The sequence below is a fragment of the Sceloporus undulatus genome, chromosome 4 (assembly GCF_019175285.1).
Source record: "Sceloporus undulatus isolate JIND9_A2432 ecotype Alabama chromosome 4, SceUnd_v1.1, whole genome shotgun sequence".
Lineage (NCBI taxonomy): Eukaryota > Metazoa > Chordata > Lepidosauria > Squamata > Phrynosomatidae > Sceloporus > Sceloporus undulatus.
The window spans coordinates 17712982-17723563 of NC_056525.1; the positions used below are offsets into that span (position 1 = coordinate 17712982).

Sequence of the window (10582 nt, forward strand, 5' to 3'; positions counted from 1 at the left end):
GCAAGGTATGTTCAGCAGGATGTGCTGGCTAGATTTCCAAAATTTGCCAACGGAAACTAAAGACGAAAAACACAACAGTTGGGGGGTTACTTATTTTCTCTTGTCAAAAACTATGCGACACAGAGAGACAGCGGTCCCTCCCAGGACCCCTGCCATGCCTGTATGCGCCCGATGCCAACAGCGTTGATTCGGACGTACTTTTTTGTTAACTAACTTGTTTTCATTCCTGTTGTCACATCAACAGCACTTACCCCTCGTCCCCATGAGTTCTGAAGACTGTTCTGGAGCTCCCCAAGAACTGGGACTGGCGAAAACGTAAATGGAGTTCAATTACGCAAGCCCTACCTCGCAACCAGGGGCGTCCCATCAGTACTGTGGGTCTTTGCTGGCGGCTCATGGACACCACCAGCGCCCTCCTAGCTGGTAGTCGTTGCCTCTTGTACGTCTGTACGGCTGTCATCCTGCCCATACTCCCCCAACTAGAGGACCGTACGATGCAAAATGCATTTGGTGGGGCCTCCTCCAGCCCTCCTGCGGCCCCATGTGATCTTAGTGCCCCTCCCATACCACCCCCCAAATCTCCATCAAACACCAGCCACAGCCATGTCACACCAGAAGCCCCCAGAGGTACTGCCAACCATACAAGGCTATTTGCATCTGGGCCCAATAGCCTCTTAGAGAGTAGTTGACATGGAGTTTGAAAAAATGGACAGCTTTTGGTCAGGGTAAATCACCCCTATATCCTCCTGAACCTGCCCAACCCGTAGTAGGGGTTACCCTTATGGGGGGAAATACACAGCGTATATGTTGCCTGTAGACAACACCCAGTTTCCAATACTTCCTCTCTATCTAGAGCGCTCCCTTCCACACTTACCAGTGGTACCCCGGGATCTACGACATGCGCCGCCTTACGAAATTTCCGGGTTACGAAAAACAATCAACTGGAAAAAAAAACTGTTCCGGGTTGTGTTACGAGGTTATTTCGGGTTACGAAAGAAATTTTGGTGCCTTTTCGGCGCTTTCTCCGCCCCAAATCGCTGGCCTTTTCCCCATTAGCGCCTATGGGTTTTCGGCTTGCCGAAACGGGGGGGGGGGCCTTTTCGGGTTACGAACGCGGCGGCGGGAGACGAATTAAATTACGTAACCCGGGTGGGTGTTACCCTCGTATAACCTTTACATTCCTCACACGTCCTCCAGAAGTGCTTTATGGGATGTGGATATGGAACATGTTACAGTGACGAATAGGAAGAGGCAAAAGCGCGATGGAATCCTACGGCAGGCACAATAAGGTTCAAATGCAGATTACGAAAATGAAAAAAATAACAAGCCTTTTCAATCATACCCAATCATACAGGCAACAATACAACATCCAACCCCTCAAAAACAGCATTACATCTTATGCGGGGCCACACCAAACTGCACAACACAGTATGATGCACAACTTTCAGTGCTCCCCTGGCATTTTCATCAGGCAAATGTATTACAAATCATACAGGAGGGGGAAACAATCCTTTTCAAGTCATCTGTGTCACGGGACACTTGCATATCATTAAACTAACGTCTATACAAAGAAAAGTGGGCAGCTGTTTGTCTTGACATTAATCAAAACTCAGGTACACCACGGAATACACATATGAAATCCACACTTCAGACGTGGGTTCCAGGATGGTTTGTATCTCCATGCTTCATTCACTGGATTTTGCAAGAAAACCGTACTTTTTGACTTCTTCGAGAAATTAGCAAAATATAGACTGTGCTCCAAGAAAAAGCAACGTCTTGCATTGCTGGCCCTGAACAAGGCAAATCACAAACTGCAAACACTCACACATGGAAGAGGTGGTGCTTTGTAAGTAGTTACTTGTGTGCACCTCGAAGCCCGTTTCTTACTTAGAGCAAACCCTCAAGGCTATCTCTCCATGGGTTTTTCTGGGGCTGTGCTCCCCAACAGTCAGCAGTTTGGTTTTCATGGACTGAGCGAGGAATGAACCCGATGCTAACAAAAGCCATAATTCGTTGTGTCCACAAACTATTACACTACAGTGCACTCCTCCTCCCCAGTAGAGGTTTTGTGCGTTTTCACTGCCCCATATCATTCTTTTTCCATCTGGTTGTGATAAGCGAAGAGATCTTATAACCATGGAATCATTTCTCTGAGTTGCCGCCTCACATGACTTCCAGTGCCTTACAGGGAGATATCACACCACGCTTGGAAAAAGCTTGCGGAAGGACACTATAAGGCCTTAGAAGGAAAACTAGGGAGGGGTCAGCTCACAAAATGTTCAGTATTAAATAAAGTACCATGTTATTCTTAATAACTGCCCCTGAAATGCTGACTGTAAAATGGAGGGTTGGGGAGGGGAAACCTCATCGAGTATGTGTGTGAACATAGCGGCTCTAGACGAGGCGGGCTCGCTGGCTGGGAAATGCCAACTCCACGAGCCCACTCGGGATGTATTGGAACCTGCCAAAATATTCACTAAGTTGCCAGAACTATGAAAGTCCTTATTTATTGCCTTAAACCACCTGCTGCTTATCTCTCGTCTCTTAGACACGCATCAACATCAAGAGGTAAAAGGGGCCTGGCCCTCTCGCTTTCCTCTCAGTTCAGCGCATGTTGTTTGTCTGACTGTTCTGTGTGCTGGGACCTGCTTGCTGAGGGGTGGATAGACTTAGGCGTATGGCTATATGCTACTTTCCCTGGCATTCCAGATGACGACTTGCAGCACTTACACCTCGCCACAGGATCAAGTAAAGTAAGTCCTGGAATTTCTATATTATTTAATCCTTCCTACTCTATCAAAAAGGTCTGTTTTTTAATCAAGGATGTCTCCCAAAGAGGTTAAACAACAGGAACCTGCACGAACGAAACAGTGTTTAATTACAATTGGAAAATATATGTGGAATTTGCAATGTCTGCATAAGTAGCTTCTTCTGTGTCTGGCAAACACTGGTCAAGTGGCAGGCTCGATTCCTCCAGAGATGGTCAGACCTATAGATCGTTTGTTTTAAAAACTGCACTGTTTGTATATCTTTTTTAGCGGTAAGGATTTTTATTAGTAGTCGTATGTAGTGTATTGATTTAAAAGATTATTATAGACACTATTAACTTTTTACTTAATAAAACTAAAGGGAGTTAGACACATTAGGTTAAAAACGTGGGTAACTGCTGCAAAGCCTTGTTTCCCTGCTTTGTTTTTGCTTTGTTTGTTGTTAATCATCATTTGGTTTTTTCCTTTCTGTTTTTAGATATAGAAAACGCTGTGTGTGAGTGCCCGGGATGTGTAACTTATAGACGGATTTGACGCGATGATACCCTAATGCTCTAAGGCCTAAACGACCATGAGATCCAACATGTGATCTTGGAAGCTAAGCATGGTCCGCTCTGTGTTCAGTAACTTTCCAGGGGAGACCAGCAATGAATATCAGATGTTTAGGCTGTATTTCGAGGAAGGAGCTGGCAACAAAACCACCTCTGCGTACTCTGCCTAAAAAAATCCCTATGAACGATTTATGGGGTCAACACCGGGGCGGGACTTGAAGCACCGCATGCACACTGTACAGCACCACACACTAACTGCTGCTTCGGCTGATGAATGTACTTTGGCGTTCTAACTCCAACACTTTAAACAAAACAATCAGAACAGTGGAACCCTGTCCCAAAAACTGTCCCAGCACCATGGGCTGCTCCTTTTAAAGTTTACGACTGGCCCACAAATCACTTTTAGACTAGTAGGGGTGCGACATGCTGGTGTAGGGCTCCACCTGAGCCATGCAGCTTGGAAGAGGACTCCTCCCGGCTTTGGGGCCCATGTCCATCCGGACCAGACGAAGGAGTGGGATGGGAGAAGGTTCCAGTGGGTGTTTTTGCCCCACTGCTGTGACTGGAGGTGACTGAAAAGCTGACCCACCCTTGTGTGTCATCCATCTGTGGAATCTCACCACTTCACTCACCCAAATAACTGTTCCTCTGAGGACGAGGACTATGGTTTGCCCAAGGTCACCCAGTGGGTTTCTACTGCCCCAAATGTGATTCAGACCCTGGTCTCCAGATGAGTACGTAGTCCAATCCTTAAACCATTGCTGGCTCTCCCTTCGCAAATTCCATTCTGTACGTTGCTCATACCCATTAATAACTCTCTTTAGGTGGTCTACGGTATCTCTAGGGCGTCGAGATACGATAGATAGATAGATAGATAGATTTTAGATTAGATCGCTAGAACGATAGATAGTAGTAGGAAGATAGACCCAAAGCATGAAGGAAGGCAGCTCTTGCAGAATTTCATCTCATTCTTTTGCCAGTGAATGGAAAGGCAAACTTTCACATTTGTCAGTCATAACTGTATCTTTCCTATCCACATTTTTGCAGATTGCAAGACGTTTATGAAGTGTGGGGACATGTGTTACTTTGACAAGTCATGTGATAAAGAATTATTTACCCTCTGCGGAAAGTGGGTGGATTTGGAACTAGTCAGCGCGAGGCGAGGACAAAACTGCTGGCTGGTAATGAAATCTATGCAAATGGACCACTCAGGTAACAAAAATGAAAATCCTTGTAGCAAATACTACATGGGAGGGTTGATGAGAGTGGTTGTGTGAGGCTGATGAAAAGGACGGGAATAATTTCAACTAAAGCTGCTAAAGACCACACACCCACAGAGCCCACCACAGAGAGCGGAGAGAGGCGGCCTCAGTAGTTCTCCCATGGAAGTCTGAGTACTTCCGTACACATTTACCAGTACATCTAGAGATGAAAAAGCATGAGGACAGAGGCCTTAACCAGGACTGTCCTGTTCCAAATCAAAACCAGTTAAGAAATTTGGTAAAGCCATTGTCCATTTGTAAAGAACATGCTTGCAGAACTCAGGCAAATAGTTGAACAAAGGGGCTTAAGGCTCTTCCACTCTGTTGGACTTAAATGCGGCCTAAATTTGTTTTTTGGCTTTGCCTGTTCACATTATTTGTTCATTCATTACCCTTTACTTCACGTTATTTAGGCAACCCCCCCCCCCCCTTCTCCCTCCCGTCCCCTAATTAGTCATTCTTTACCCTTTATTTCATGTTATTAGGCCAATTCACAAATTCAAATCAGTCCAAAGCAACCTTTTGTTGTGTGCTTGGATTTGAGCTTGGATTATGGCTCTAGAAGGCCGGGGGGGGGGATGGGGGAGAGGCCGGAGTCCCTCCCATCTTGGTGGGGCAGAGAGGCCTTTCTGCAGTGAGGTTGTGGGGGGCCTGGGTCCTCTCTGGTTCTAACCTGGCGCCTTGGGAGACCCATTGAAGGCAACCAGCTGCTGCCTCCTCGCCATGAGTTGGAGGAGGGGATGGGACGAATGATTTGAGGAGGAGGGGGAAAGGGAGGGAAACTGTACCTGAATTCAGAGCTGGTGAGTAAGCACATCCACACTGGAGAAATAACCCAGTCTGGCACTGCTTTAACTCTTTGTGATTCAAGGCTAGGAATTCTGGGAGTTGGAGTTGTTGTGAGCCCAGAGCGATGCCCCTGAGGGGGAAAACAGACCCCCATTCCCCAGCTGCATCACTCCATCATCCCCAAAGGAGGAGGAATGAGGGAAGAAGACGAGATCTTTGGGGCTAATAAAAAAGGGGGTCTCTCTTTTGAGCCCCCTGGCCCTGGAGGGAGGAGGGAGGAAGGCAGGCAGAGGGGAACAAGGGGCCAGGAGCAGGCAAGCCCCAAGCCCACCATTTTGGGCAGAGAGGGAGCTTTCAGGACGCCTTGGAGAGCCACTCTTTCCTGTCAAAAACAGTTGCTTTTCCTCCTGGCTGCTGAGGAAAGACCTAGGAGCCTTGGAAGCCAAAAAAAAGGGGATCATGGGTATTGTGTGGGAGAATACCAGGGCCACAGCAGACATTCATATCACACCAAACAACACCGCTTGAATGCAAAGTAGCCTGGGAATGGATTTGTGAATTCCCTAGTTCACCAAATTTACTTAAGTGTGGTTGATGTGTGATTGCATTCACAGTGTGTTCGGAATGCGAGCCAATGCATCTGATAACCTTTCGCACAATAACGGAATACGCATGATTGCGTTCAGAATGACACGGGATTATACTTCCGATTTCAGTCTTGTGATATTGTCCATATCTAATGCTCAAACCACTATGCTAAACATTGGACTTGACTCTGAGACCAGGGTCAATTCCAGCTCGGCCATGAAATCTGGGTGACCTTATGCAAGTCACACTCTCTCAGCCTCAGAGGATGGCAATGGCAAACCTCTCTGAAGAAAACTTGCCAAGAAAACCTCGTGATAGGGCCACTTAGTTCACCATATGTTGGAAATGACTTGAAGGCACACCCACAACAAACAACACACACAACAACACACGGTCATATGACCTGGAGGAGCATTTTGAAGTAACCTTTCCTTTCTCCAGCCAGGAGCCTTTTCTCTGATTGTTGGAAGAGGCTCAAAGTCTGGATCATCAGATTTGATCTTTTATTTTGGGGACAGCACTTAGAGTGTCAGATGACTCAAACATGTCTTTTAAAATTGTATTTTGTTGTTTTTAAACAGCTGTTCAATTATGGCCACTCCAAAGCTGGATGAATACACAGGAGGTATTTTACTGAATACAACACAGACGATACTACAAAACCACCTTGCACCGTTTCTGGCTGGGGGGTAGAAAATGGAATGGAATACTGGATTGTCCGCAACTCTTGGGGCGAGCCCTGGGTAAGAAAAGCAATGGAAACACAAATGAGATGAGTGTTTAGTTAAGGATTTAGCTGATGAGCATAGTCCATGGTGGGGTGTGAATATGGAACATCATTCCTTCGAGAAACAATACAAGAGGAAGCGGTGCTCTCCACCCTTGGGTCATATATGCAGTGTTCACTGGGGATGGATGGAGCAAAAATTACAGAAGCGCTTCGATGCCACACCATGCACAACACCATGTGGTCCATAATTTACATATAGCAATCGCAGATACATTTCTGTACCACTTATCAGCGAAACTAAGCACTCTCTAGAGGTTTGCAATCTGTAAAAATTGCCCCAACAAGGTGGTATATTTGCCATTTTACTGACCTACAAAAGGATAGAAGGCTGAGTGGACCTCGGAGCTCTCCTCTAGATCCAACTTAAATGTTGTGGCTGTTGTACCCAGCATTTAAACTACTTTGCCACCATGGCTCCTTATAACCTGGCTATTTTTGCAATTCTTTGTACCTGTGCTGCCAGAATTGGTGTGCTAAATTTGCATGTACAATACTTATTTCATAAGCAACCAAAGCAATAACAAAACCTTCTCCCCTTCCTTTCCCAAAGGAAAGGAGATTGTCTAGGGAAAGTACCTTTAGTTTATTTGATGGGGGAGAATGTTCAGGTACCTTTACAGGTATCTGGGATCATGCTGCCTCTGCCAAGGGAAGTATTTACTCATCATTGCAGAAAATGGTCCATCCCTTCACACTTGTTTACATTATTTGTTCTTTTTGCATTCCTGTATTTTGCAACGAGAAGTTCACTGGTGAAAATGTTTCCTTGAATTTGTTTCTTTGGTACAAGGTCCCAGAGGCTTTGGATATGTCGTTGATTTGTGTATGTATGCAGCTGATCATAAATGGAGCTCACAACCTAAACCCATTGCAACATATCCTGGTTCCCATCAGATTTTGAGAGGAAACCCACCACAACAAACTGGGTGCCCCCAGTCTAAATTTGTTTTGTTTAAAAGGGAGCCTGGCCTCCAACAGCTGGCCCAATAGATGGCATGCAGAGAGTTGGTGTTTTAGCAGTGGAATTTTCCAGTAAGCCAGTGGGGTGGGGTGGGGTGGGAAGATGGTGGGATTTTGGTTTAGCTCCTCTTTACTCCTTTGTGACTCTCCCTGATCAGCATTATGTGGTTCCATACCTGTCCATAAAACACCAAATAAGGTTGCCATTTCACAGCTTCTGGTGGCACATTCACTTTTTTTGACCTTGGGGAAAGTCCCCATCCTGCCAGCTCAGTGAGAGCTGTGGAGGAGGCAGGCAAGAGGGCAGTGCAGGTCTTTCTACAAGGCCTGGTAGCTCACTGGGCCTGGGGGTGGGTTCCTGCCAAGGGTTTTGGAAGGTTTCTCCAGAGTGAGTTTGCCTGGGGCCTGAAAAAGAGTGATTGCCCAAGGGTTTGTGGGAAGGGAGTTTGCCTTTGCCATCCTCTGGGCTGAAAAGAGGGAACTTGCCCAAGGGTTTTCTTGGAAGGTTTGTTCACAGAGAGTTTGCCTTTCTTGTGGCTGAGAGAGTGTGATTAGCCCAGTGGGTTTTTTATGCCCAAGGAAGAGATCAAACCCTGGTCTCATCCACTTCTGCCTCCTGCCCACATTTCCTCATCTGCATTAGTCTCAGAGGTGCTCCAAAATCTTGTGTCCTTGAAAATTATTGATTATTATTATAAACTGAAAGAGTCTGCTTCCTTCAGATGCATTTAGTCTCCAGAGGTGCTCCAAAACCTCTGTGTCCTTGAATATTATGATATTAAACTGAAAGAGTCTGCTTCCTCAGATGCATTTAGTCTCAGAGGTGCAACAAAATCTCTATAATATAAGGATTTATATTAATGTTTTTTAAATATATATATATATTGTTTGTGGCTTTTAGTTGCTTGTGTCCTCCATTTTCTTGAATGTCCTACATTTTGGCTTAAATTTTGTCCTACATTTTGTCCTGGTTTGGTGGTAGTAAATTATGGCAACTCTACACCCAAATATCCCACCACAAGCACCTGCATCCTTGGGAGATAGCCCAGGACAATTGTTCTTTTCAGTGTACAGTACATTCAATTAACTCCTTAATGCATAAGCATTTTCAGAGCAGGATAATAATAATAATAATAATAATAATAATAATAATAATAATAATAATGTAACTTTAATTTGAGCTCTTTCCAATATATCTATACCAATTAATATCTTACAGGGAGAACGTGGCTGGTTTAGAATTGTAACAAGTGCATATGAAAATGGAAGAGGAGCTGACTACAACTTGGGTTTGGAAGAGGACTGCAGCTATGGAGATCCTATCGTTGCTTGACTCTGTAGCTGGCCTGACTTTGCACTCATGCTTCTGAAATGAATCCTCTCAAATATTTTTTTTCTTTCTTTCTTAAGAAGGGGAGGATAGCATTTTAGTGTGTAACACAGTGATGAAAAATTAGCATGGAGATGTCTGCTTATTTAGTTACTTTTTGCATTCAAAACTGCATATATTCACCCCAAGGAAGGGCAGTTGTTGACAGAGACTGAGGTGGGGAAGGAGGGAGACTTATGTGCTGTAGCTTGAGGCATTTCATGCAGTCTTCTGTTTATTTTGGGGTGCTTCTCATTTGGGGACACAGTTGGATTGCTTAAGAATGAAAGATGGATGACGTGTGTAATTAACTGCTGATTTACGTTCTGTGCAAACTGCTCTTCCTCCCCAATCTTTTTCCTCTCTGCTTTCAAAATATATTTCTATTGCATTTCACTAGTTGTCTGCCTCTGTGTTGGTTAGAAAAAGATAAAAGGGTACTGAGTCTCATAAATATGCTGCAAAAGGGGAACAGTTTATGTTAGAGAAGAGAACTAGTGACAAAATTGCATGGAGACTGCCTGCTCCCTTCATTTTTATCTTTTCACTGTGGAAAGATTTAGGTCTTATATCTGAAGATCTTCAGAATAAATCTTAGCAGCAGCAGCAGCTAGCTTCCATGTCAGTGGGACAGAGAATCCATTTTGAGTTCTGGTCCAAACCTTAAAGAAGCTATGCAGAGTGCTGAATCTGTTTTGGAAATGAGATTCAGCACTTTGGATAGCTTCTTTAGAACCCAGAACAGATTCAGTGCCCTGTGGATGTGGAAGCCACATCACTGTGACTCTCTGATACATTGCATCACAGTTCGGCAGCTCTACATGCTTGTATCAACTTAATCTTATGCCAGCCTTCTAGTACTGCATATGCAAGATCTGAGGGGTCAATTTAAACATGAGACACAGCATGAATACTACATTTTATTGTTTAATAATTATAATTAAATTTGTGTTCCATAGAAACAAATGGAACATGAGACTAGAGATATGACTCAATGAAGCCCCAAAGGTACAGTGGTGCCTCGGGTTACGAAATTAATTCGTTCCGCCATTCCTTTCGTAACCCGAAAATTTCGTAACACGAAACACTTTTCCGTTAGCACTGGAAAGCCTATAGCTGCACTTTGCAGCATTTGAATTTCGCGCCGAAATGAATTTCGTAACCCGAAAAATATTTCGTAACCCGAAACAGTTTTTGCCAATCCAACTTTTTCGTATCCCGGAAATTTCGTAACCCGATCATTTCGTATCCCGAGGCACCACTGTACTGATTTATGATTAACCCAGCTGCCCTGTCCAGTTTCCAGTGCAGATTACTCAGTCAGCTTAAGGAGGGACTGAGGAGCTCAAAGAACCTGGGTATCTTCACACAGAGGTGGCCCATAGGCTACATACAGTTTTTGTTCCATCAAGTTTTTGTTCCATCTAAATTTCTTGGGACAAGAAATTTAGAGAAAAAACATTTGCCAATTTTTTTTCATTTGGCCTAAAGTTTGCTTCAATTGA

The 10582-nt window shown here is 44.6% G+C and overlaps 1 protein-coding gene across 3 annotated transcripts in view; it reads left to right on the top strand.

Annotated features, from left to right (window-relative positions):
* The window catches only part of LOC121928643 (cathepsin Z-like), a 24495-nt gene extending 15022 nt beyond the window's left edge, over positions 1–9473 (top strand). For all 3 annotated transcript variants that reach the window (XM_042463622.1, XM_042463621.1, XM_042463619.1), the window contains exon 7: positions 8928–9473. In XM_042463622.1, coding sequence (XP_042319556.1) covers positions 8928–9041 — 114 coding nt within the window. In that variant the 3' untranslated portion in view covers positions 9042–9473. The remainder of the gene's footprint in view (positions 1–8927) is intronic.
* The last annotated feature ends 1109 nt before the right edge of the window (positions 9474–10582 follow it).